Consider the following 27,832-nt stretch of genomic DNA (forward strand, 5'->3'; position numbering starts at 1 on the left):
TAGGAGAGGCTTGCAAAAGGATCTAACTTTACTGTCCTCCCTGTGAAATCAAGGGAGTTTGGCTTCTCTGGAGCAAAAACAAGAGTGTGCAGGGGGACGTGAAGTGCATCAATCAAAAGAGCTCGCTCTGGTACTGAGAAGATCCAATTTTAAATCCCTTTGCAATTGTCCTGGTGAATGCAAGGCCCCTCCATGCTGCTGGACAAGGCACACAATTGCTTTTGAGTGGTTGAAGATGTTTCCACCACAGAACTCGAGTGTGGGCGGTCCTGCTCTGCTGTGCTGGGAACAAAATGGTTCAGCCTAAACCACTGCTGAAACACAGGCAAGGGAGGACACAGAGAACTGGGGGCTGCTCCTGGGGATGATGTGTGGCTGTCACCAGCCCACCTCCCCTGAGCCAGGGGACCCCGAGAAGCTGCTGAAGGCAGACAGAAGTCCCTTTAAGTCTTGCTTCACTTCTGAGAGCTACTGGATTTTTTTTAAGCTAAAAGGCAAAACTCAGCTGAAGCAGGCACGCAAGGCTCTGGCTTCGCGTGCCCCGTAATAAGGAACCATTTCAAGCCACCCTAATGACAGCTTGGTGTCTCGCTGTGGGGATGGCAGAGCTGGGATTGCAAACACTCAGATTTTCCAGACCTCTCTGGAGAAGCATTTGGCCAAATCCTCCACAGAGGCTCTGCTCGGTTGAAGCCTGGGAGGCAGAGCTGGATGGGGATGGGGATCTGCCTGTCTGACCTGCCCAGCACTAGGCCAGATTCTCATCACAGCTACATGGGTGAACCCAGAGTTACCCTATTTACCCCCAGAGCAGCACAAGTGGGATGAGATCTGGTGTGTGCAGGGTTGCCAGTGTCCATCCCATGTGGGGACAGGCATGGGAAGGAATCAAATCTCTGCCTGTCTGAGTGGGGCAAGGCAAGGCCAGAGCCACTGAAATACCCTGGCACTGGAGAGAGCAGGATCAGTATCGGAGCCGTGCTCTCTCCTCCTGTATTTCCTGGCATGCCCTTCAGAAACCATCGGCTTTCTCTTACCGGGAGGGTTTTGGTTTGAGACCATTTAACCTCAGGATGATCATTTTACATGGGGGCTATTTATAACCTCCAGGGGCTGCTTTACTGAAAGCCTCTGCGAGTGGCTGAGGGCCAGACCCTTCTCCCACTCCCAGCGGCGTCCTTGCCCTGATCTCCACCACGGCCACGGCTTTCCCTCCTCAGGAGGAGAGATTGGACTGGGCCAGAGCAAAGACATCTCCCAAGAGCCCCAGTTCTCCCAAAGACAAACACTGTCTCCTGCCTGCCTAAAAACCCTAACTCCACGTGCCATGTGCAGGGATTTGAGGTGCTGGGATCCCCCCGCAGTGGCCGGGGCTGTTCCTGAGCATCCCAGCTCCCAGCTTGCTTTTCCAGGAGCGGATTAGGAAGTTTGTGCAAACAGCTTGGTCAGCAGAACACGGAAGCTGAGCACCCCTAGCACACAAACAGAGGGAGCCGGGCGCTGGTGGAGGGAAAAACCTCCTTGTCTCCCTCTTAATCCCTGCACAGGGATGCTAAAAACATTAACCTTGGGAAGCACCCCATGAAAGATAGCGGGGGCCGGATGAACCCCAGCCTGCCCCATGGCCCCTCCCCGCTGGTATCTCGTTCTGCTTCCCACTAATCGGCCTCTCCTGTGTGTTACCCAAGAACGTGCCAAGTCGTGAGAATTACAGGCCTGTTAACTCCCGTGTTGTTCTTGGCACGGGCCGGGCTCCACTTGCTCGGGTAAAAATTATGATCTTTGTGAATAAGCCGTGTGTGTGTGTGTGCGAGAGAAAGAGGGGTTTTTAAAATGATGATTATGATTGGTCATAGCCAGAGCTGTGTCAAAAGGACAGGGCTGAGATGAAAATTACTGAGCTGGTCCTGCTCCGAGTTACGCTGGTAGGAACCCACAGTCATTTTAAGACGGTTCCTCCGACTTGGGAACAAGGGAGCCAAGAGCAGAGCGTGCACAAACCGCCTTTTGCAGCATTCCTGGGACTTCGGATTCACTCCGCAGGAATGATTTCAGAGGCTAATTTTGTGTGTCTCCACTCCTGCTGTCACTTGACATTTGGGAATTTGGCAGGGGTGGTAGCTTGTGGCCAACTCCATTTTTTTTCTCGTTGAATTTGTGTCATCACCTGATTCTTTGCTCCAAACGGCGCTCTTTGGGTTTCTGGCACTGCAGGGGGCTGTGCTAATTTAAAATACAAATCTTTTTTTCTTCCCCCAAGAATCTCTTTCTTTATGATGCAGCCAAGGGGACAAGCCTAGAAAACTCTTTCTCTCTCTCTTGCTTTTTTTAAAAAAGCCAAATGATAGTCCTACACAAAATGCCCATGTTCTTCTCATAAACCTTGCTAATATCAATGAAAATTCCAAGCGTGGAGATTTGCATTTCAATGAGAAAGAAATTAAATTTTCTCTGTAATTTTGGGTTGGGAGGAGCGGCACAGCTTTTACAGTTCGGGTAACATTTTCAAACATGTTTTTACACCCAAAACCCCCTCTTGGCTAATGACACCGAGCCTTTCAAACAACCATATCCCTTCTGGAAACACAGCACGAGGGTTTTGGGAGCTTTTTCTATGAAACTTTCCCAGAAAGGGCACTTCTCACCGAAATTCAAAATACAGACAGCTTAAATGCTGTTCCTTGAAAACCTGCCAGTATCTCTGCTGATTCTGCTGAAGGAAAAGAACCAGTGAGACTAAAAGTGCCTGCAAAAGCAGCACAGAAAAGGACAGGAGAACGGTCTCTTAATTCATCCTGGTGGCATCTGCCCGTGCAGAAAGACAGGAGCAGCACAGCAGCTGAGATATTTTAATGCCTTGCTTAGTTTGGGACTGAAACTCCAGGATTAGCAGCCAGATCTCTGTCAGGTAACTCCAGTGGCAATTCCTGCCCCTGTCCTGGCAGCAAGCTGCGGATTCCTGGGGAACGCCCAGGGACTCGGGCGCGCTTTGCCGCTGGCAGATCTGGGTAGAGCAAAGCTCTGTGTGTGTGTGTGTGCCCGTGCAGGTGTGCATCCGTGTGGGGAATTATGCTGGAGCTGGGCGAGGGATCACCACACTTGGCAGCCGCACAATGATAAGAAACCGTTGGGATTAGCATGTAAAGCACGGAACAGCCTCTCTGGCTGATGCATAACCATAGCGCGGCCGCCTTCATGTCAGAGGAGCTGCTGGGTTCAAAGGGTGCTGCTCTCACCTCCCTCGCACTGCTGCTGCTCAGCTGTTCCTAAAACCCAGATCTAATGGTGCAAAAAGTCACTTAATGGGTGCAAAAAGTGACTTGATGGGTGCAAAAAGGCATCCGAAGTCAAGAAACCTACACAAATTCCTCCCTGGCTCCTTAACTAGGGGAGAGCTGGACTCCAGCTCTAAAATCCCATCCTGAGGGTTGTTCCCCCTCAGCCATGCCAGCAACACGAGGGTTTGGGGGTGACACTGGGACAGCCAGGTGGTTACCTTGGATTGGAGTCTGAGCCTGGGAGCCGAAGTGGCTCGGGGTGCTGAGGGATCCACGGGGGTTGGGCGTTGTCGGGGTGACTCTCATGGACTGGCGCAGCCGTTCCAGCTCTCCGTAGCGGTCGGTGAAGGGCTTGGCTTGGTCTTCCAGCTTTTGTCTGTGCCCTGGAACATGATAAAAGAGTCTGGTATCTGATCAGCTCCCCTTTGGCTGCAGCACCCTGGTTACACGGGGAGCCAGGGCAGCCTCTGTCTCTGTGGTTTGCTGTTACTCACACAGGATAATGGGTGCCAGCCCCGGCAGAGAGCAGCTCCCGGGGCAGGTGGACACAGAGTGACCCACAGGGGAGGCTCCAGATCATCCAGAAAGTCTCCAGTCAAGGAGCTGGATCAGGATGCCCCTGTCTAGGTGAACAACCTCCACCAGCCCTCACTGACTCTGAACACGGAGGGGAGATGTGCAAGGCAGGAGAAACCATGTCCTGGCCAAGTGGGGACTAGGGAACCAGCAAACATCGAATTTTAACTATTTTCTACAGCGTTTGCTCATTGCTTAAAGAACAAACTCCCGCCTTGCTCCAGCCCCCTCCCAGATGTGCCCACCCAGCTCAGTCAGAGCCAAGTGGGGCTGGAGAAGGCAGAGAAGGGATGGGATCAGCCCTCGCTGGTACCCCACCTTGGCCACCTCACTTTGCTTCTCTCTGCTCCTCTTTCCTCCCCATAAAACGGGCAGACTAATCCCCTGCCTCCCCCAGGCAGGGCAGCAGCTAATGAGCGTTCATAAAGCACTCCCAGCTCCTCAGGTAGCAGCTGCTGGCACAGGGCAATAATTATTAAATTTATGCTAATTGTCCCGAGGCGAGAGGCGCATGAAACGCACTTGATACATAACTTTCACATTTTACTGTATTAATCATCGCCAAACAGCTTCTCTCTCTCCGGACCGGATTCCAGTCTCAGTTACACCCGCACAAAGCTGGAGGTGCTCCAGAGGAGCCTCAGCTTTACATCGGTGCGGGGTTCAGACCTTGGCTTCTCCTTGCTCTTCCCCTGCCTCAGCCATTCTGCCCCACAACACCCACAGCTCTCTGCACCTGCCACGGAGGGACCTGCCCCGGGTGGCAGCGCCTCGTCCCGGCACCGTCCCAGCGCTCGGGGCACTGGGGATGTGCAGGCACGCTGGGAGAGAGGCTGGGAAGAAACCCTTCTGCAGCACTTCAGAGAGCTGGGCCTTATCAGATCCTGCAGCCCGACATCCACCAAGCCAAGCTCAGCCCTTGGTGGCTTCTAAAGAAGAAAAGGAAAGCAAAGCAGCGCGTTTGAAAGGTGATGAACGCAGCCCGCACCCCTCTGCCCTTCCCCCTCACAGCTGCACAGCTCTGTGAGCTGTGTCAGTTTATAGCAAAGTCACAGAAAGTCCCCACACTTCCCTCTCTTTAAATCCAGCGTCGGGTATCTCCTGATCTCCCACTCCCTGGCTCAGGCTGTGCTTGCCAGGCTGGCTGTGGGGACACTGGGATGGGATGGGATGGGATGGGAGCTCACACTCCCAGCTGAGCTCCATGTGTGTCCCACCAGCAAACCCATCCCAGAATCCCAGCCCCACCATCCCCTCCAAGCTCTATAACCCCCAAATTTCCAGTCCAAACCGAGGGAAAACGTGCTGGCACCAGAAAGGAAAACCTGGGGAGGAGAACCCAGCAGAAAGCAAAAACCCAGCGGTATTTTGAAAATGTATTTTCCCTGCTGTGTGAAGCAAACCAAGGAAACCCGAAAGCAAGACCATAAATGATCTCTTCTCATCTCTGTGTGTCCCCAGACCTCAGGCACCTCTGCATTATCCAGGGCCTTTGGAGCTGTGAGCAGCATCTGTCACATGGTGCTTCTCCAGGGGAAAAGTGTGTGCACTGAGATGTCTTGTTTTAGCCCACATTTTATGTGTTTCGCTATAAATTTAAGCACAGAAGAAGAAAAATAGTGTTATATTTCACCTTTACCCAGTTTTTTTGCACACAGCTTCGCAGGAAAGCCAAAAGGACTTCAAAGACCAAGTTCCCCAGAAATCTAATAAAAATTAAATTCCTCTATCTCAGCACAAACCCTGTCCTGTGGTGGTATCTGGCATGTGACAGGGAAAATCCTGAAAAAATATATCAAGTGATCTCTATGCTGATAATGTTTTTAAAGATTATTCAGCCATGCAGCCCCACCAAGGGCTTCATGTGCCTGTGTCATGCTGCACTGTGGTTGCTCCTGTGCCCGCGCTGTCTGAACGTGGGCACGGCCCCATGGGCTTTGCCAGCCTGGAGCAAACACCCTCCAGAAGGGGCTGGTTTGTGGGGAGACACAGCAGCTACCAGCGAAACCCCCCAAACTATCCTGCTGAAAAGGAAGTGGAAAACTTGATGCAAATGTAAGTCAGGCAAACACAGGGGTGGTGGGATCAGAGCTCTTCCCAGCCTCTCTCCAGTCTGTGTCCCACCTTGTCCCCACATGTGGGACCTGGCAGCCTCAAACCCTGTGAAACAAGGCAGAGAATGAGTTAAAAACCACCAGCTTGGCCTGCCAGCCCTCTTTAGCTCAGGCTGTCTCCCCAGGACTTCCTGCCACTTGTCACTTAGGGCTGGGGACGTCAGACTTTGTCACGCAAGACAGAATCGCTGTTAATGGGTTTCTTTCATCAGAACAACCTGAGCTTTTTAATTTCTGCAGCGGTTGGCTTCATTAAAAGCCCTTCCCCATCTGCCCACAGCTGTCACAGAGAGGAAACCAGTGAACAATAGCTCATACCTTAGAGAACAGGATGGTGGTTTCTACCTTCACCCAAGCACTGACTCAAAGCCTCCCGAAGCCAGTGGGCGGATTTTCACTCAACTTCAAACAGCCCCAGCCCTCATCCCAAGAAATCTCTCCGAGAAGCCTTAATCACCCCGACCCGTGAATTTTGGGGTGCAAAAGGCACTGCTGGGGCTGGAGATTCTGCGCTGCATTTCCAGCTGGGCCACCACTGGCCTGCAGGTCAATATTCATGGAAACAGCAGAGCCCAGCACGGTGAAATGGTGGCAGCTCCTGACCTTGGGCACTCCTTGTCGGCAGCGCCAGGGTTTTAACGCTGGATCGGGTTTCAGAATCGGTTAACTCCGGTATTGAACGTGACATGATGTAAACATTGACAGATCACCTCCGATCCTGATGTAATAACAAGATCTGTATCAGCATATCAAACAAACTATCCCATTGAACACTTCCCAGCTGGAAGAGCCGACGTGAATTTGACACTTTAGGCCAGTAATAAGAAGCATACTGGAAGTTTTGGGTGTTTCCTTGGAATGCAGACGGCGAAACAGTGTGTGCCACACGAGCTCAGGCCCTCAGAGCTATGATTTAACAACATGCCTTCTGCATTAAAATATTTCAAAGACCAAACAGAGTCTGCTCTTCCTTCTAGGAGTGTGCAACCTGATGTGGCTTCCCAAGCCAGGACCGGGATGGGGTTTCCAGGCTGTGGAGGGGGAGTTCCAAAAGCAGCTGATTTCCTCAGATTACTGAGATGCAGAATATTAATTTGAGCAAGGGTAGAAAGGGGCTCCAGGAGCTTCATGTCTCGAGTGGCACCAAAATCTCAGAGCTGAGAGATTTGATTACAAAACCACTCTGTGGGGTGAGCGGGGGCCCCAGTTCCAGGATTTCTCTGCAGATGGAGGTAGATGAGAGCTGAGGAGCTGCCCAGCCTCCTCGCAGCCCTGCTGGGCTCAGAGCTGGGTGTCACGCTCATCCCCAGCCCCCGGCTCAGCCCCGTGCTGCCGGGGCCGGGACAGCAGATGTTGGGAAGTGACTTGGCCCTCCCTGGGATCCTGGCTGCGGAATGCTGGCGGCAAGCTGGAGCGGAGGAAACGCCGAGGGACGTTCCTGAGCACACACACACTGCAGATCATTGCCTCAGCTCCAGACAGGAGGAGATGAGAGCCAGGAGAAGGTGGCATGGGCTGGCACAGCAGCTTGAGCCACTCTCAGCCTCCTTCAAAGCATCCCCCTGGCATTCCACCATCCTCTCACCAAGGCTCAGCCCAAATATTCCCAGCCTAACTGCAGGGCTGAGCCAAGCTCACCAGGAGCAGTCCCTGCACATAAAGCCATGGCTTAGTCTCTACACGTCCATGAGAAGGGACCACAAGAAAGGAATCAGCAGTGGATAAAGCTCCGTCTCCATGTGCAAAACACCTTTCAAATCCCTCCCGTAGCCCTCGGAATAGGTACTTCAGAGAGACACACCAGTCCTCTGCAGAGGCTGGAATTTTTTCCCAGCCTGAGTCTCGGCTAGACTATCAAGTCCCAGCATGTGCTCCAGAAAGAAGCCACATGTGAAACGCCCGTGTTATGGGAACAGCAGGCCTGTCCCTTGCAGCCGACGCCGGGCTGGTTCCATCCCTGCACTCCTCCAACACAGGGCAAGAACACGGCTCAGCTGCTCCCTGGAGTCCCACCTCCAGCTCCAGACCTGCCACGGGAAATGCGCAGCCGAGAGGAATTCGGAGGAGCCCCAGTGCCAGGGCAGCAGGGAGGGGAGGCCAGTGCAGAGCTGGGAGCTGGAAGGGAGCTGGAAGGGACTCAAACGTGACGCAGGATGACGGCGGTGCCCTCCGAGCCCCAGTGAGAGCCAACCCCACTGCTAAACTCAGAGCCCAGGAGTTCACGGGAGGGAGCAGGAGGGAACTGTTGGGAGGCACCGTCCCTTGTGCTGCCGAACAAAGTCAGGCACAGATAACTCATTATTCACATGTTTGAAGTTGGTCTGCTTACGCCATTTGGAAGGAGAATCAGTCACGGCCGGGCTTTGCTTTGGTTTCCTCTGGCTTTGGTGAGACACTGCTGCTACTGTCTTTCTGCAGCTCGGGGAGAAAGGGGAGTGTGGCGCAATGCGCCCCGGCTCGCTTGTCCTGGCACAGCCTTCACACCAACAACCAAAGGAAAATAATATTTAAAGGGGTGGGGGAGAGAATTAGGAAGGGGAAAAAAAAAAAAAAAAAAAAAAAAAAGAAAGAAAAAAAGGCTGCTAATTTATAAAGCTTTTTTAGCTGGTGGTGGTCTGAGATGAATTGGCTGCCTCTAAAAGGATGAAAATAAATATCCCTCTTTTTGAAGGAAATAGGCTGGCTCCGGGCCAGCTGGCAGGAAGCACAGAGATATGTTGCATTTACAGTAGGTTTTTTAGTGTCTGAAGCTCCAGCAGCGGGAGAGATGTTCGTTCTAGGCAGGCTGGGATTGATTAGGAGGCTTTGGGAGCCCCTGATCTCCTCTCACTCCTGGGTTAGCGCTGAGACCTCACCCCTGCCTCTCTCCCTGCCCACCCTGTGCCCACCCTGGCAAGTCTCTGATAAACCCCATCAGGGCCTTGGTTGTGCTGGGAATCCCCAAAACTGAGCCCTCTGGAAGGAAAACAAAGCAGGGCATTAATTTAAACAGAAATCCAGAGCAGTACTTCCAAAAGCTCTGGGGATGTGGGAGCTGTGGCCCATTCCCAAATCAAAGGGAAAATCATGCCTGAATTTCCACACAACTGTGGCTCAAATGCCTGAAGGACATGGGATCCCTATTCCCAGGGTTTCAAGAGTCTTTCTGGATTTGCAAAAATATTTGAAGCCCCTCAGAACACAGGGAAAGCTGAGGGTATTCTCAGCAGTGGGTAAAATTCATCAGGTTTAAGCATTCAGCCCACTTGTGCCTCGATGAAGATCCTCACCAGTGCTTTCCTGCCTTTTTCCATCCAGAGTAAGAACTCTGAAAATCTGCCCCTGAGACTGCAGAGTGAACTGGGTGGGGGTTAGAAGTTGTGATTTGCAGATATGAAAGCTGCAGCCCGGGTGTCACAGCGGAGCAGGTGGGTGCACATCTGCGGGAAATCGGGCAGCTTTCAGAACAGGGTGCAAAAACCACCAGCCCCGATGGCCTCTCTGCAGTCACTCCCCATTCCAGGAAGGCAAAATTCACTTATGGGCTGTGATCTGGTTCTCATGGAATCAGGCAAACTCCCTGATTCTAAGATTTCTGAGCTGGGCGCTGGGAGGAAGCAGACAGATCTCAAGGACGTCCAGCTGGTATTGCCTCAGCCCTGGCTGAGATCAGATTTTCAGATTCCATAGATCCATGGAGAGATGCCAGTCCCAGTGAGTTCCTGCTGCTATCTAACAACCTGGACTGGGACCTACCAGTAGAGCTGGTTCCTCCCAGTTCACAACCTGTTCCATTAGGGCAAGCACATCAGATTCCTTGGGGTGACACTGGTTAAGGACACCGTGCCCGGGATGGGGAGGCCCAGCTGTGGGCTCAGCCCTGTGCAAGGAATGTGCCGTGGTTCAGCTGATGGAGCTGAGATGTCCCTGGCGCTGTGGGGAGGGAGCAGCAATTTGCCAGCCCGGCCTGTGCCTTTGGGAACAGACCTGAATTTTCCCAAGGTTTGAGGATGCTGAGCGCTGCTTTTCCCCTCAGACAGGGCTGCAGCTGAGCCCTGGAATTTGAATACTGATCCCCTCGATCCCAGGGCTGAGCTCCAAGCTCCATCTCCAGAGCCTGGCTGCTGTTATCCTGCTGGATAATTACAGCTCCCGCTGAGCTTTGCACTGGAAGGAGGAGCCCCAGAGCGATGGCACCTGCACAGCACCTTCATCCTCACCCTCACCCTCATCCTCCCTGCAATGCTGCTCCCCAAAGCAAGGCAGCAGAACTGACCATGGGAAAGGGTTCCCTGCTCCCACATCCGATTTAGAACAGGGAACCTCCCAGCACGGAGGTTCCCATCCCACTGCCGCCGTCCCCCGAGGCTGGGAAGGCACCAGGGCACTCCCTGCTCGCTGTGTCCCTCTTCTTCCTCGCCTCTCTGCCCCGCTCCTGCACGCAGAGACACTGGAAAGAGTCAGAGAAAATAATGCAAACTCATGTCTGAGCCCCTTCCGCTGCAGGAGGTGATTGATCTCTGCCTGCCTGCAGGACAGGTGACTGCAGCGGAAGAGAAGGGTCTTAGGAACTAAATTTCATTTCACTCTGAGTCAAATCCTCTTCCTCCCTCCGCCACATCATTAAAGTGATTGGTTGTGCTGATAAGCCCTTTCGGGAGGGAGAAACAAGATGTGTCCTGCCTGACATCTGATGTGATCTTGTGGTTTTGGTTGATAGTTCTGGTCCTTTAGCTGTTGTCTTCCCTGAAACGAAACTTGCCTTTTAGCACTGGCAATTTTTTCCCCCTCTCTCCTTTCCAATCTGTGATTTGCTCTGTCCTCCCGAGCTCCTGAATCCTGCCTGAGGCAGCTGCATTAATAACCCTGCAAATCCTCCCTGCCAGCCTCCAGCACATCCCCTGCTGCCCCCAGGAATTACAGACAGGTAAACTGAGGCACGGGGCAAAACGCTGCTCCTTTGGGAAGGAGCCAAGCTCACCAATGGCCTTGCTGTGATGCTCACAAAAATTCTTTTTTGGTGCCACCTGCATCCCATCCCGGCCCACTCATCCTCCTGCACAGCTCCCCTCAGATCTTGCTGCTGGATCCAGCAGGAATTCCTTTGGTTGCTGGAATTGCATTTGAATTTCTTTTGCTGACACAACCCGACACAGAGCACCGCCAACATCCTCTTGGAAAAAGCCTTTCAATGCAACTTAACCCCCCAAACATCCCTAAATGACCACCAGATCCCACCAGAAAACCCTTTTGATCAGTTTATCTCTCCCAAATACAGGGCCAATGCCAATTCTCTGTTCTGAGTTATTTCCAAAGCCACCCCAGGGCCAGGTTTGCCTCTTCCACCCCAGCCCAGAACCGTGCCCTGGGGTTTTCCCAAAGCTTTCAAAAGCAGGAGGTGTTGCAACCAATCCCAACAAAGATTCCTTTGTAGGACGCAAGCAAAAATAATTTCCCTGTTCTGACTCCCAATATCGCTGCACTTAGAAAATATTGGTGGTTTTCAAGTGAAAAGATTTTGAAGTTGCTACAGCAGGCGACTGGAGAAGAGAGGTGGAATTTACTGTGGCGAATGAAATAATTAGAGGATTATTTACTGGAGCCCAGATCACTTCAGCTGCTCTGTTTTTCCTTTTGAGGCCGGATTACAGCCTCGAGCTGCAGCACCAAAGGCCCTGGTGGTGCAGAGCCAGTGCTTGGAGCACTCTCAGGCAACTTTCATCCCTGTTCTGCTTTCCCCAGGGAATTCTCCACACCCTGGCGTCCCCTGGGACATCCCACTGAGATCCCACTGGGGCTGGGGGTCTTGCACAGCCCCACCACAGAGCCCAGGGCCAGGCTGGGTTTGTCCCCGAGGGGCAAAATTTCCCCCTGGGATCAAAACGTGTTAGAGATGGGAAAATGGGCAGGGAAACCTCCTGTGAGCCAGCAGCGATCTGCAGAGGCTCCTGCAGCCCCCAGGGATCCCCCAAAGGCTCGTGCAGCCTCCAGGGATCCCCCAAAGGTTCCTGCAGGAACTGGGGAGCCCCCAAAGGCTCCTGCAGCCCCCAGGGATCCCCCAAAGGCTCCTGCAGGAACTGGGGAGCCCTGAGCATCCCCCAAAGGCTCCTGCAGCCCCCAGGGATCCCCTAAAGGCTCCTGCAGGAACTGGGGATCCCCCAAAGGTTCCTGTAGCCCCCAGGGATCCCCCAAAGGCTCCTGCAGCCCCCAGGGATCCCCCAAAGGCTCCTGCACCCTCCAGGGATCCCCCAAAGGCTCCTGAAGGAACTGGGGAGCCCCGAGGCTCCCCCAAAGGCTCCTGCAGCCCCCAGGGATCCCTCAAAGGCTCCTGCAGGAACTGGGGAGCCCCGAGGCTCCCCCAAAGGCTCCTGCAGCCTCCAGGGATCCCCCAAAGGCTCCTGCAGCCTCCAGGGATCCCCCAAAGGCTCCTGCAGCCCCCAGGGATCCCCCAAAGGCTCCTGAAGGAACTGGGGAGCCCCGAGGCTCCCCCCAAAGGCTCTTGCAGCCCCCAGGGATCCCCCAAAGGCTCCTGCAGGAACTGGGGAGCCCCGAGGCTCCACAAAAGCAGAGGCTGGAGCAGGGCTGGGATGAGCCCGATGTCTCTGGCAGCAGCACCCCAAGGACACGCAGGGGCTGTGTGAGGACACCCCAGGGAAGCACAGCCAGGGCCCTCAGCAGCAGGAGCGGTGCCACAGCTCCGGGATGGGCACACGGCTTCCCTCAACACCCTCCTCCACCAGCCTCAGCCCTGCCAGAGCTCAGGCAATAGGGAAGCCATAAAGGGCCACTCAGGATTTCCTCCTCTTCCTCACCAGGGAAGAGGACAGTGTTCCAGAAGTGGGAAATCAGCTTGTTTTAAGTATTAAATTAGAACAGATCGCAGCAATATGACATGGACAAATCACTGTTCAGGAAGAGCTGAGGTCATTTATTTATTCAAATTATCTTGGATTGATTTTGTTGCTTTTTTTTTTTCTATTTTTTCCTTCTTTTTGCCATTTCCTTTTTTTTTTTTTCCCTTATTCCCAGACAATCTGGGAACTGTCTGTGTATTTATTTCTAGCTAAGGACAAGCAGGGGAATAAAACAAAGACCTCAATAATGCCCAAAACTATCACCCCACGGGAGCACTTCAGCACCGAGTCTGCTTTTAATCACAGAAAACATCTCCAGCTCAAGTTTTACGCAGTCCCACAAGGGAGCCTTTTGGCCAAGATAAAGATCTGGAATTGGACAATACTGGCACAACCCACCCTGTCCTGGGTCTCCACTCAAGCTTCTGAGAGGCACAAGACTCTCCAATAATTTATTCTCCAAGCACTCCCCAAATCTCCAAGGGTAAATGTGCAGAAAGCACAGGATCTCTGCCTCAAAGCCCAGAAATTGCCCATAGGAATATGGGAACAGGGGATCATTTTGTCCCTGCTCCTCTTTGGCTCCCATCCCATAACCCCACTCCATCTTCCTCATCCTCAGCTATTTTGGGCTGTTCCCACTGACCCACAATCGTCTGCCACTCAGTAAATCCCAATTTCCCTGCGTCCCTGGATTGAGAGTATTTTATGTCACCATCTCCAAGTTCCTGGAGCTGCCGTGCCAGAGAACATCATCCCAGCCTTCCCACAGCGCTGCCAAAACAAGATTTCCCCTTTCCAGTCCATCTTTCTCATGGTTTTTAGCTTTTTTTACCTCAAATTCAAGCCAAGAGTTCACAATGTATGGGGTGAGGCAACCAGCACTGTGGGGACAGCGATGCCACAAACATCTCCACAGGAGGGACAAGGGGGTGCCACCCCCTGTGCATCCCAAACTGCTCGATTCTTCACATCCCAAATTCCTCCTGTCTGCACACCTCAAACTGCTCATCATCCCCATCCCAAGCTCCTCGTGTCAGCACACCCCAAACCCCCGTTCCTGAACCCCCAAACCTGCACCCCAAACCCAGTTCCTGTGCCCCAAACCTGCACCCCAAGCCCCATTCCTGCACCCCAAACCCCCATTCCTGCACACCCCAAACCCCCATTCCTGCACCCCAAACCCCATTCCTGCACCCCAAACCTGCACCCCAAACCCAGTTCCTGCACCCCAAACCTGCACCCCAAACCCCCATTCCTGCACCCCAAACCTGCACCTCAAACCCCATTCCTGCACCCCAAACCCCCATTCCTGCACCCCAAACCCCCGTTCCTGCACCCCAAACCCCGTTCCTGCACCCCCAAACCTGCACCCCAAACCCCATTCCTGCACCCCAAACCCTATTCCTGCACCCCAAACCCCATTCCTGCACCCCAAACCCCAATTCCTGCACCCCAAACCCCAATTCCTGCACCCCAAACCCCAATTCCTGCACCCCAAACCCCGGGGAACGGGGGGACACAGAGACCCACAAATCCTCCTGGTCTCCCTTTCCTCCCCAGCAAGGACAGCAGCAATGGGGTGGGGGTCAGGAAGAAGGGATTAAATCCAAAAGGGATTTAGGAAGTGGAGAGAGAGGTTAAAGACTGAATGGTAGCAAAAAAAAAAGTCTAAGAGGGGAGAAAAGGAATTTAAAAAGGGAAAAAAGGTTTTGCAGGAGAGTTCTGGGCAGAAAGGGGCTGGAGCTGCAAGAGGGAGCTGGGAGGGAGGAAGGAAAGCGAGAGCAAAGAAGGTGAGAGCCTTGGGAAGGAAAGGAAGGAAAAGGGAGGGGAAGGGAAGGCAGCAGCAGGTGGGAGTGAGGGGAGGCCCTGGGGATGCTCCATTTTCCCCAGGAACAGCCTGAACACCCCTGTGCAGCTCCCAGCCCTTCAGCTCCCCACCTTCTGCCTGCTGGGGATTATTTTGCAGATGCCAGATGGGTTCTGCAGCAGGGCTCCTGCTGAACACAGGGCTGCAGAAAGGGGGGGAAAAGAAGGAAATTCCACAGGAAGTTCAAATATTTTATTACTTCCTGTTTGTACAAAGTATGTCAACACTTGGCACCCGCTGTGCTATTTGTTTAGAGCTAAGGTGCCAACTTGACAGAATGTCCCTTTTTTTTCCTGTCCAGATCTAAGCCAGGAAGAGCTGGAGCAGAAGGAGAAAGAGCTCAGAGCGAGCAGGGCACAGGGAGGAGCCCGAGGAGGAGATGCTGAAGGACTGGTGGCACCCCTGGGGGATGCCCAGGGAGCCTCCTCTGCCCTGGCAGGGCTGTGCCCCTCAGCCTGGCTTCCCACCATCCCCACCCAGGCTGCTCAGGAGTTTGATCTGGGCACAGCCTGAGTCAAAAGCCTCGCTCAAGGGCGGAGATGAAGCGATGGCCAGAGGTGGAAGATGAATGGGATGCCCAGAGCTGGAGCCCGGCCGCAGCCCTGGCCCCAAACCCCACAAGGAGGTTGGCTGGAGGGATTCTGCTGCAGCTGAGAAGATGCTGCCCGGGCCTTTCCCAGGGTACCAAGACAAATGGCCAATTCTTTCCACATTAAGGATGGGTTTTGTCCTCTCCACCAGCCCCACACCAGCCTCCAGCCCTGCCCAGTGCTGATCCTCACACCAGAAGCCAGCACGCACCGTGGCCCATCTTTTGAAGCCAAGAAGGGGAAAAAATTCCATATATTTTTATGCCCACACATATACACACAAGCATTTACATATATATGTTTAAAGGCGTATATAGTATGTATAGATACAAATAAAAATTGCAATTCCCGCTGGCAGCTCTCACCTCCCGCAGCCAAACAAGGCAGAGCAGCCCCAGGCTCGGTGTTTGGCCCAAGGGGGGATCCCAAGGCGTGTGCCAGCCCCAAATGCCACCCTGGGTGCCAATGTGCCAGGGTGCTGTGCCCGGGAGCCACCCAGTGGCAGGTGAACCAGGAAAAGCACCTCGGCTTTCCAGGATCATTTTACAGCTGCTGTTTCCACACCCAGCGTTTCTGCAGAGCAGGAAGTGGAGAAAGGTGTTGTTTCATTCTCTTTTGAAATTGTTGTCTTCATTTGAAAGGGGCAAAAAAGGAATTATTTTAATTTTTTTTTCCCCACACTGGAAATTCGGCAACCAAGACTTCAAGCCCTTCAAACTGGGAGCCAAAACCTGATCAATAAATCTATGATTCCCTGAAAAGAACTCCAAAATAGCCACAGTTTGGGTCTAAACCTTTTCTATCAGTAATTCATGGATTGGGGGTGCAGGAATGGGGGAGAGATCAACTCTGGGGGCCGCACAATGCAAGAGCACAAGCAGCAAATAAACCCCACACAGATCTCCTCAAGGAGCCAACACTTCCAGCACAACTGGAGGACCAGAAATCGTCACAAAATAAAAAGGAAAACCCCAGAAAAATGCTGCCCTTGCAGCTGGGCTGTGTCCCAGGGAGGGCACCCCACACCAGGACAAGCTGCTCCATCCTCGGCTTTGGCCCGACTGCCACGGCTTCCATATCAGAAAACTGAAATGAAATGAGGGCTGGGGAGCTTTGGGGTGAAATGCTGAAATTCAGGAGGAACAGGTGTGATTCACCAGGGTTTGGCTGTCGGGGAGGCCAAACCGAGCTCCAAGAGTAGCAACTATCTCGCCTTGTATTATTATTTATGTATTCCTGATGATGAGGATGATGAGGATGATTATTATTATTAGAAAGACGATCTGATAAGGGGCTGAGCCAGCAGTCAGGAGGGCTGGTTTCTATTCCTGACACTCCTGGCAGAGTTGTGAAATTCCCTGCCCAGCCCTGGGGCTGAGCCCCAGCGCCCACCACGACCCACAGGTTCCCCACACCAGGGACCTGCCTGGCGTTTCTGGCTTAAAAAAAAACCCCACAACAGCAGCGTTGGATTTCCTGCATCCCAGCTTCTAAATCCACCCTCGACAGGCTCCAAAATGAAATCAAGGAGGGGGAAAATCCACCAAAGCCCGACGCAAACGAAACCCCCGGGCCGAGGTAACGGCCTCCACCTGGCCTGACATCAAGGGGCACTGATGGCCCAGCGACAGCATCAACAGCAAATGTTTTTGGAGGCGTTTTTCGGAGGATCAAACCCTTCCCCTCGATGTGGCCACTGCAGCCTCACACGCAAAGGGAACAATCTCGGCTTTATAGTCCCGGGGTGCTGCTGAGCGAGCACGAAGGCGAAGCCAGAGCGCAAAGCCGGAGATGGAGCCCCCAGGGACAAGATCCCACCACACAGGGGGGTCCCACAGGGCAAAGAATCCTCGTGGTGAGAGAATCTCCTGCGGGCAGCAGCTCGGCAGTGTGGTCCTGGGCGGCTGGGAAGGCCCAGGGCAGCTCCGAGCAGCCCGACGCCAAAAGCCAACCCAGGCAGGGCAGCTCCCGGAGCCTCCCTCAACCACGAGGCACCATCCTGCCCCCGGGAGAGCCTCCCCAGCACAACAGAGACGCTCCTGCGGTCGCAGAGTCTCTCTGGTGTCTCCAGGCTCAGCCCCCGGCCGCAGGCGCTGCCAGCCCCAGCCTTTGACGGCCCCAAAGCGAAACCACCGCGCAGCCGAGGCGAAGGAGCTCTCTGCCAGAGCAGACACCGCCTCAGCACCCAGGGAACCTGCACCATTTTCAGTTTAATCACCAGCAATCAGCCCCTGAATGCGAGCACGGAGCTCTGCTTTCATAACCCCCCTGGTTTATAAGCCCCCTGTGCAGTGCCAGGCTGGGCCCTTGGTGCTTTTGCCATCAAAAAGCCCAAAGAGTTTTCCCAACATCCCAAACTGGAGCTGGGAAATGATCCCTCCAAGATGGGTTAGGGAGCTATAAGCCATCCCTCCAAGATGGGTTAGGGAGCTATAAGCCATCCCTCCAGGATGGGTTAGGGAGCTATAAGCCATCCCTCCGTGATGGGACATGGAGCAGGAGGCAGGGAGGGACACACGGGAAAATCCGAGCACCCCAATGTCACCCCTGAGCTCCGTGTCCTGCATCCCTCAGCCACGGAGAGCTCGGACCTGCACCCCCTCCCCAAACCCCAAACCCGAATCCCAAACCCCAAACCCAACCCTTCACTTACTGCGGGGCTCCCGGGGTCCGTCCACGGTCACTTTGATGGCTCGGTGGTAGGTGGCCACTTGGGTGGGGTTGGTGAACACGGTGATGGTCAGGGTGAAGCTTTTCCCTAAGGAGGGTGGGGAGGGAGGGAAAAAAAAACAAAAAACCAGGAGTGAGGATCCCACATGGGTTCAGCTCTTGTGGGAGAGAGAGGCGGCAGCAGGAGCGGGCTCGGACACAAATCCCCGCACACATCATTGCGTTTAACAAGCAGCAATTGCTCCTTAAATTGCACACACAGCCCTGGGCAAAGTCACTCGTGCCCCCCTCCACCCAGGGCAGCCTCCCGGGGTTTTCCCACTCGGATATTTCCCCTTTTCCCTGGTAACCCAGCCCTGGAGCAGCGCTGGATGCAGGATCCCCTCCGGGGTGAGCTGGAGCTTGGGATGCTCCCTTGGAAGGAGCTGGGATCAGCCTGCAGGGGATCCAGGGCCCTGTGGATGTTCAAATTAGGGGGAGCTGTGCTTGGCCTCGGCAATGAGGGCGCCCACGGGAGGGCTAAAAACTGGGAACTACAAAATGGGAACTGAATCCGGCCAGCTCTGGCCACCAGAAGCGGTCACCAGACAGGCAACTCTGCAGGGACTGTCCCCTCTCCCAGCCCTGCCCGGAGAGCAGCAATCTGCTGCTGGGAAAGGTTTGGATACCCTCGGGGAGCATTTCAGAGGTGCTTTTGAAGCACCAACCTGTCATCTTTTATTAAAAAAAAAAAAAAAAAAAAGCATTGAAAAGCTCTTGGGAGCCAAATTTTGCAGGAAGATCCCCCCTTGCCCCCGCAGAACAAGTTTCCATCCGCAGCCTGAAAATGCCTTTATCACCACAGAAGTGTCACCAGCCCTGGGCCCACCCTGACCCCAAACTCTTCACATCCTGCAGCCTCACCCCAGCCCCCTGGCCTGGCCTGGCCTGGCTGGGGCTCGATGTCCATTCCAGGGGAGGTTGTTAAACCCCCAGGAAGGGCCTCAGCTCTCCCTCAGGCTCCCCAAATTCAGGAAACCCTCAGCTAGAGGAAGGAGGCCACACAAACCACTCTGAGCAAGCCCCAGCAGTAATTCCCGCGGGGTTTCAAAGGTATCAGAGGTCTGAACCTCGGCAGGATATCAGGTATAGACCTTGCTGTGATGGATTTCTGCTCTCCAGCCTTTATTCCACAGATAAAAGCAGTAAGAAACCACCTCCGTTCCCTTTCCCCCTGAAGCAATCAGGGCTTTTCAGATCCTGACCATCGTCTCTCTACAGGGTCGGATCTGAGAATAGCCACAGCAAAACAAACCAGGATTTATCCAGCTAGGAGGGAAAAAAAGGAATAAGCCGAAAAAATGAAATTTTCTCCCCGGAGAACATGCTGGAATTCTCGCAGGTGGGAGAATTCCTGCCTGGAGCACGGAAAGGAGGGAATGCAGGCTCTGAGGGTGGCAGCAATCACCAGTCCCTGCCTCAGCTCTGCGTTCAAACCAGCACTGAACAACGCACAAACCTTCAGCTCATTTTCTGCACAGACAGGAGCGTTTGGGAGGGCAAAAGAAATAGAATTATTTCACTTTGAATCCACAAGGATCACGGAAAAAACAACCAGCAGCGAGGGCTTGAGGCTAAAACCTTCGCACAGCCAGAGCACGGGGTGAGGAGGATGAGGAGCGATTATTTTGGGAATTTGCAGGAGCAGAGGGAAGAGTTTGCAGGCAGCAAAACCCGGTTGTGAGGCACAGAACCCCAGAGCTGAGCTCGGCACCTCCGTGCCCCTGTTTATATGCATTAATTCTGATTTATTAATTATTATTATTATTATTATATTTTATTTTTTTATCCTCCACGTGAAACAACCTCCCTGCCCCGGAGTCCCTCGCTGCAGACACAAACCCAGGCCGGGCCGGTTCTGCCTCTCTCAAAAAGTCTGCCCTGAACCGAAAATGACGATTCTGCCCCAGCATCACTTTTAGTCATTTCCCGCCTTCTCAGGAAGCCGGGCTGGGGTTTCTCGTCCCCCCCCGTGCCCGGCTCCGCTCCTCGGGCTGGACCGCGGCTCCCGGGCGGGTTTGGGAGCCCCGCCGGCTCCGGGGGATGCTCCGGGGGGAGATCCCAGCCGGGAGATGCAGCAGGGATCATTTTCATTTTATACAGCTCAATCAGCAGGGATAATTTTCATTTTATACAGCTCAATCTGAGTAAAAAAAGTCTGTTTTCTTGTTGTTTTGTTTTTTTTTTTTTAATCTTTGTCTTGCACATGGAGATGGGAATTTATTTTGGCAGGGGAATTAGGAGCGGCTCTTCCCAGCTCACAGCGCCGGGGAATAATCCCTGACACCTTATTTCTAAAAATACCCAAATGTGGCCGGTTTCAAGTGGTGTTTTCCCAAGGAGAGCCTGGCTGCCGGGCTTTTCCAGGCTCCTGCAGCTCGGGCACACGGCAGGGCTGGAGCAGGATCCGTGTTTACGGATCCACACGTCCCCGCTTCGGATTTACACAAACATTTGTACACACACAGGGAAATATTCCACAGCGACTCCAAATTTCTGCCAGAATAAATGAAAGCAGCACCGGGCTGTCAGGGTTGGAGCCAAACAAGGCCGAGCGAGTGTGACACCCAAAATAAAAATTCAATAGCAGCGATTTTTCACAGTAAATTGCTCTGGAAGAGCCCCGTGCCGGGAAAGCAGCGCCAGACAAGGGAGTGAAATCCCCACGGAGCCCCGGTGGGGTTGTTCCTCTCTGAATATGAAAAAGCCTCACCCCACACGAATATGTAAAAAAAAAAAAATTAAAATAATTAGCGGCCGAGTCCCGCCCGTTAAAGGCAGCGGAGGTGCCGGCGCTGCTGGAGTGAGACTGCCCGGGGAAGGATTTATTCACCCAGGGCTTTATGAGCCCCAACTCCTGCGAATTCCGAGCTCGAGAGGGCAGAGGAAGAAAGTTAATAATGAATTCAAGAGTCACGCTGAGATTGGGTTGCGTTCAGTTTGGAAATTTGTGCGAGGGTGAAGGAAAAAAAAAGAAAAAAAAAAGGAACAAGCCCAACCAGAAAGAAAAGAGCTAAAGAGAATAATTGATTACAGAAATGAAAGCTTAATTCATAAAAGAAAAACATTTTCCATCCATCAACCTGCAACCAGTTAAGTGGAGAGTTTTAAAGAAACTGCAACATGGAGAAGGAGCCAACAGGAAAAAGGAAATGTATGAAAGAATGTAAACTATTCAAGTTTCATAAAGAGGAACAAGTAAACAGTTATTACATGCAAATAATTCCTAACATCACTGCTTTTAATTAATGCGGAGAAGTCAAAATATATCTGACACTGTGTGTATACATTTGAAGCCTTTGAGAAAGTGCTGCCATATGGCCATTAAAATATAGAGTTCTTATTTGGGCTCAAACGCAGGATTGAGTGCTTCGATCTGCAATGTTCATTGGTGATGAAATGCTGAAATTCTATTTATACCCTCGGAAACTCAGGTACGGGGAGGGCAGGCAGGGCTCCGTGTTTAACATTTCCAGGGGATTTATTTCCCTCTGCTCGGGTGGCACGGACGGATTTGTTTGGAGAAGTCAAATTGCCGTCCTGCTTTTCCCTGCCACGAGCTGGGGGAAAATGAGAAAAATCCCCCCCAAGCCCCGAGCAGCCGCAGCTCCCTCCCGTGCCAGCCCTGCAGGCCGAGCTCTGCGTTATTATTTCACTTTAAACTCTCGATTTTCGCTATTTAAAGCCGAGCTGCCAGGTGGGGTTTGCTCACCGAGCAGCCGCCGCTGCCTCCTGCGTGATGGGAGAAACTGGGGAAGGTTCGGGCTGGGGCCGCCTTATTTGTGTTTAATAGATTTATAGATATTTAGATATATTTAAGTCTGTATTTTAAATTGTTTTTTATCTGCACCGCCCATTCTCGGCACCGAAGAAACTCTGGGGGGAGCGAGGCAGAGCTGCCGGCGGGGCCGGGGCTGCTCCCGCATCCTTCCCGCATCCTTCCTGCATCCCTTTCATCCTCGGGAACCGCTCTGGGGCTGGGGGGCTTCTCCCGCCAACGAAACCACGGTTGGAACAAAATATAATATAGAATAAAATTTTTTAAATAATAATAAAAAAAACCTAACAAAATAAAATATAAAAATTAAGTAAAATTTATAAAATATAATAATAAAATAATTAGAAAAGAGATAAACATTTTCTTTCATTTTCCTTTTTTTTCCTCTTAAAAAAATAAATAAAATAAAAATAAAAAGGCCAACCATTTCCTGGCCGGTACCTACCCCTGCCGCTTCTCCCAACAAATCTGAGGTCGTTAAATCTCGCTACTTGGTTTTTCATCACGGCAGAGGCGTTGCGCAGCTCCGCCGAGTAATTCTCGTCGTTCCCCGCCATCACCGTGACCACGGTCCCATCGGGGACATCTCCGAGCGCCACGACCTAGGGCAGGGCCAGAGCATTTCAGCCTCAAATCAACCCTCACCGAAGCCAACCTGCGCTAGAGCCGCCAAAAAAACCCCAAAGCAAAAGCAAAAGCAGCCCGAGCCCCCGAGGGGCTGAGCAAGGCGGAGGGGGAAGGGGAAAATGGGCTCGAAAAGGGTTAAAAGCAGACGAGGGGTCCGCGGGGAGGGGGTGAAGGGGGGGTCAGGCCACCCTCGGCCCGGCCGGAGGAGTCTGTGCGTTTATTTGGTTGGATTCGGGATGAAAATAAATAGAAATAAAGCGCTGCCGAGCGCGGCGCGGCCCCGGAGCTCCGCGGCCGGCCCGGGGAAGCGCCGGGACCGGGGAAGGGCCCCCACCCCTCCCGGGGAGCAGCGCCCGGAGCCGGGGGAAGCCGGTTTAGAGCCCCCCTCAGCCCCCCGGGCTCCCGGGACGGCGCTGCCCGGCTCCCCTCGCTTCTCCCCGGCTCGGTTTGGGCTCCCCCGGGCCGGTCCGGGGGTAGCGGCGATGCCCAGCCCGGGGGTGCCCCGGGGAGCCCGGGACGCGCAGCCCGGCACCGGGGATTCAGCTCTTCGCTCCACTTTTTGCAGATTAAATCTCCCTTCCCTGCCTCGCTCCCCCTCTCCCAGGAAGGTAATTAACCTCCAGCTCATTAAACTTCAAAGTTGCCTGAGAGCTCCTAACTGTACGGAATATCTAAGATGCCGTGACCGCGGGGCAATGCGGAGACTTGATTAAAAATAATAAACTGGGCTATTTGATTAAAAATAATAACCCGTGCTCCCTCGGCGGCGATGTCAGGAGAGATTTCAAGCGAAAGGGGCGGAGGGGAAAGGGCGAGCGGGTCGCGGCTCGGTCCCCGCGAGGCACCGGGGCTCGGGACTCACCTTGAAGGCGACGGGCAGCGTCTTGTTGCACCTCCAGTGCGACGGCAGCACCGAGCACAAGAAGTTGGGGCTGTCGGTGCGCACCAGCTCGCCGGCGTGGTCGGCCAGGACATCCACGACGGAGCGCACCTCGGGCCGAGCGCGGCCGCCCGGCGCGGGGGCCCCCAGCGCCCCGCTGTTCTCGCCCATCTTACCGCAGGGGAAGGCCGTGGACGGGGGAGTGAAGCGCCTGCTGGTGCTCGGGTCTACGGGAATACGCATCACAACGGCGGGCGGCGGGGAGCCGGGCGGGACGGGCGGGCACCCGGCGGGGCTCGGCGGGCGGCGGCGGGGGCGGCCGAGCCCCGCGCTGCCTCGCTCCGTGCCGGCGGAGCGCCGTCCTCAGCGGGGCGGCGCGGGTGGGACGGCGGCGCGGGGGATGGGGTCCCGCGCGGCTCCGGGGCTCGCCGCCGGTGGGTGAGCTGCGCTCCGTGCCGAGCGCCGGTGCCGCTCCCGATGCTGAGCCCGAGCCCCGCTGCCGGATCCCCGTGCCGGATCCCCGTGCCGAGCCCGAGCCCCGCTGTCGGATCCCCGTGCCGGATCCCCGTGCCGAGCCCGAGCCCCGCTGCCGGCCCCGCCGCGCCTCCCGGTACCGTATTTACTGCCGGCCCCGGCGGGGCGGGGCGGCCGTGACGGACGGGCCGCTCAGCCAATGGGAGCCCCGCGGCGGCTCCTAGCCCCGCCCACCAGCTCGCTCCGGCGGGGCGGGGGGCGTGGTTATCGGTAAAGGGGCGTGGTTTGGATACGAGTGGGTGTGGTTTTGGCGAAAGGGGCGTGGCCATGGGACACGCCCCGGCGGGCGCACGTCGGGGCTCCGGTGGTTTTGGCCGCCGCCGCCGCCGGCCCCGGGGAGGTTTTGGGGCGCGGTGGGGCCGGAGCCGCCGCCGTCCGGAGCGGCTGAGGACACAGCCCGGCCCCCGCCGCCCAGCGCTCCCGCGGCCGCCGCCGCCCGTGCCCTCCCCGCGGCGGCGGGACCGTGGCGAGACAGCGGCAGCGGCCCCCGCGGGGACCACCGGCACTCGTGTCTCCGGTGGGGGGGATTCGCCTCTCGGTCTGCGCTGAAAACCGCGGCTCCCAAACCACCTCCTTCTGCCCTCCTTTAAATTGTGACCCGCCCCATCGCCGGCGGTCTCGGGGCACCCGCAGCCCCCGGTGTTCCTGGCAGCTCCCCCGGGACTGCGGCTGCGGGCACGGCCGGCGGATCCGGCCGGAATCCGTTGGCGAGAAAATTCGTGGCGAAACCGCCGGTTCTGCGGGAACAAACATAACGAAGGCGGCGGCTCCCTGCGCCCCGCGGTTGCCCCGAACCGCGCGGCGGGCGGGGGCACAACCGGGGCAGAACCGGCGGAGAGGAGGAGGCTGCTGTGCCCGCGCTGCTCCCCGGGTGTTTCCCGGTGCCCGAATCGGTCCGACGGTGTTTGCAGACCGGCACTGTCCGTCCGAGAGGAGCCGGCCGGGCCGCGGCGTTCCCGGCTTCTCGCTGCCGGGTGTGAAGCGCAAATTTCCTTAAAACAAACCAGAAAAAAATAGAAAATCCCAGCACCAGAAAATCCTCCTTTCCTGGGCTCCCTTCACTCAGTACTGAACCATTTTCCCCCGTCACCAGCGGTGTCTCGAGGGGCGAGCCCGGGCCGGGCTCTGCCAGCCCCAGAAACCCCCGGGTTCCTCCAGAAATAAGCAACAAGGGCAACAATAAACATATATTATTTTAACCGAGGAGCGGCGGCTCAGCCCCGCAGCTCCCGTTACACCGCAGCAACCACCGGGATCGAGCCCGCCGGGAGCAGCCCCGGGCCCCGCCAGCCCCGCGGGTCGGGCCGGCCCCCGCCGCTACCGGTGCTCAAATTCTGCCCTTTTTAGGTGAAAGCGGCCGCCGGCTCAGTTCTACTTTTCGCCCCCCGTTCGCCGGGGGGGGAACCCACACAAACCCCGGGGCGGGGGCAGGGCTGCGGGCGGGGCCGGGGTTTGCCGGGCACGGCCCGTCCCGGTGCCCCCCGGTACGGCGGGGGGGACACGGAGGGGTGAACGGGGCGAGGCTGCAGTTCCGCCGTGCGGCCGCTGGCTGGCACCGGGGCTCCGCCGGGGCGGGACGGGAGGGACGGGACGGGATGGGATGGGATGGACGGGATGGGATGGACGGGATGCTGACACCCCCGGGATGCTGACACCCCCGCACCATCCCGGCACCCCCGCCCTGCCCGCCCCGGTGCTTCTCTTTCCCCCTCCCGCTGCTGGAAGGGTCCCCACACGGGCAGGGGGAGCCCCGCGGGCGCCGCTCGCCCTTTGGGGTGATTTGGGGCTGGGTCCCTGCAGGAGCGAGGTGCTCCCTGCAGCAGGGCTGGTGGTTCCCGTCCGTCACTGATTTATCCGGTGCTGTGCCCACGTTTCCCTGGTCCCTTTTTATACCGGGAGCCGCCTGTTGGAGCGGGCGCTGCACTCACACCTGGATTCCTCCAAGCACCGTCTGAGCCACCCCCACCTGCAGCCCCAGCTGTGCTGGGTACCCCGTCCTGCTCCCTGCCCAAAATCCTCCCTCTCTGCCCGCTCTCTGCCCTCCCCCCCGCCCTGTTCTCCCCTCAGGGTGCCGGGGTGCAGCCTCACCCCAAAACCCACAGCAGGGCCCTGCACGTAGCTGCTGACTCGCAGCAGTACAAAGATGAGACCCAAAGCACAGAGCTGTGACAAACCAGGCTCCCCACAACCCCAAAACTGTCTGGGGAACCTCCCGAGGTGCAGAGCCCAGCGAATCAACCCCGTGGCTGCTTCTGCGAGAGGTGTCCAGGCGAGCAAAGCCACCCCAGAGCTGCGGGGACCCGCGGAGCCGTGCCCGAGGAGGAAGGAGTTTTCATGTGAATTCTGCTTTTCCAACACAGCGGGATCCAGCTGCTCTGGTCCTCCGCAAACCAGGAGATGTCGACACGTGGGGATTATCCCAACACCGCCCTCCCCGCGCTCCCGAGGAGGTTAATAGAGTATCAGACCCAGGATTTGCACGGGCCTCTTTACAAACACTCAAAAGCTACTGTTCGCATCGCGGGGAGGTCAGCAGCTCTTTAAATCATTCCTCGCTGGGATTACTTCCCTTACAGGCTCCTCTGTAGTTTTTAATTCATTTGAGCTGCTCTTTTAGCAGCAGAGCCGCTGGTTTAGACAGCAGAGCAGCGAGAGCAGAGGCTCAGAGGAAGCTTTCTATTAAAAATTCATCGCAAACTCTCAGGAGCTCGGCACTCAGTAGGGCCAGGCGGGTGTCTGGATCTATTTTGTAGCTCAGGGAAGGGGATCTGAGAGCGGCACGCAGGGAGGGAGCGTGCAATTCATTCATAAATCAAACAGCAGATGCCGGGGCCGATGGGGCGCACGGTGGTGGCGGTTTTTAACCCCTGAGTGTCACTGCTCGAACGGGGTCCCAGGGGGCAGCTCCGGGCGCTGGGGGCAGAGGCTCCTGCGGGAGGAAACTGCGGAGCTCCGGGGGAGGAATGAGGGGAAACTGGCGGAGGAAAGGGCAGCGGCTGCCCCGACATCAATCAGGGAAATCTCCTCTTGGGCAGGGAGCAGCTGCCAGAGCGGCCCCAGGACGGCTCCGGGGGCTGCCCCGGGCTCGGGGATGCCGCAGGGGGGTCCCTGCTCAGCCCCGACCCCAGCGCTGATATCCGAGCAGGTCCTGAGCCAGGAGAGCCCCGGGAGCCGCAGCTGCAGGGTGGGCACAGCCCTGGCACCGAGATCCTCGCTCGGGGCAGCAGGAGCGAGACTTTAGCCGGAGTTTCAGGTGCTGCCAGCGGGAAAATCGGTCTGAGATTCCCACCTGGCTGCCGAGGGCAGCACCTGAACGACTACAAGCGGCTGCGCTGCACAAATCCTCACCGGTGACACTCCTGGCAGCTTTGGGGCTTGCCTGTGCTCCCAACGCCCCCAGCCCGCATTTCCAGCAGCATCCCCAGGGGACACTGCCACAGGGGAGCTGCGGGAGCCACACGCAGCCCCGGCTGGCTCGGGGCACCCAGCAGCGATCCCGCTGCCCCCGGGGAGGGGATTTGTCACCTCCCGGGAGCCGCCGCCCCGGCAGCGGGCGTGGCACGAACCCGGGCGGCGAACGGGGCTCTCCAAAGCTGCGAAGCGACTCCGGAGCACGAGTGGCACTGACGTGAGCGCTGCGGTTGTGGAGTCACGAAAGCGCCATTCTTCACCGTCCGCGGCCGCCGGTCTCCTCCGCCGCAGCGATCGGGAGCGCGCCCGGGGCTCGCATCCTCCGCGCTATTGATAGCACGGCCGGAGCGTGGGTCCCATCTGCCGCTTCCACTCCTTCTCCAAAGATCCTAATGTCTGTCAGATCCCCTTAGTTCTTAATTAATTTCAGAGTTCGGCTGCAAATAGGAAACAAGGCAGCTTTTGCCCTTACGCATATGAATATTACTGTTCCATTTAATGTGGTTATGGGTGGAATGCTGTTATTCATTCCTGCCTGCAATAAAAGCCACATGTTTTTAAAACTTTGCACTTGAAAAAACTTTTAGGAAAGGAATCAAGTATGTTTTGTATGCATGGCATGAGATAAAAAC

The 27,832-nt window shown here is 55.6% G+C and overlaps 1 protein-coding gene across 1 annotated transcript in view; it reads right to left on the reverse strand.

Annotated features, from left to right (window-relative positions):
* RUNX3 (RUNX family transcription factor 3) overlaps positions 1-23,869 on the reverse strand; it is a 34,984-nt gene extending 11,115 nt beyond the window's left edge. The window contains exons 1-4 of the mRNA XM_002195945.5: positions 23,238-23,869; positions 22,194-22,350; positions 17,915-18,019; positions 3,497-3,661 (exon numbers count right to left, since the gene is read on the reverse strand). Of these exons, the coding sequence (XP_002195981.1) occupies positions 3,497-3,661; positions 17,915-18,019; positions 22,194-22,350; positions 23,238-23,498 (688 nt within the window). The 5' untranslated portion in view covers positions 23,499-23,869. The remainder of the gene's footprint in view (positions 1-3,496; positions 3,662-17,914; positions 18,020-22,193; positions 22,351-23,237) is intronic.
* Positions 23,870-27,832: the final 3,963 nt, after the last annotated feature.

This window comes from Taeniopygia guttata, chromosome 23 (genome assembly GCF_048771995.1).
Source record: "Taeniopygia guttata chromosome 23, bTaeGut7.mat, whole genome shotgun sequence".
Classification (NCBI taxonomy): Eukaryota; Metazoa; Chordata; class Aves; order Passeriformes; family Estrildidae; genus Taeniopygia; species Taeniopygia guttata.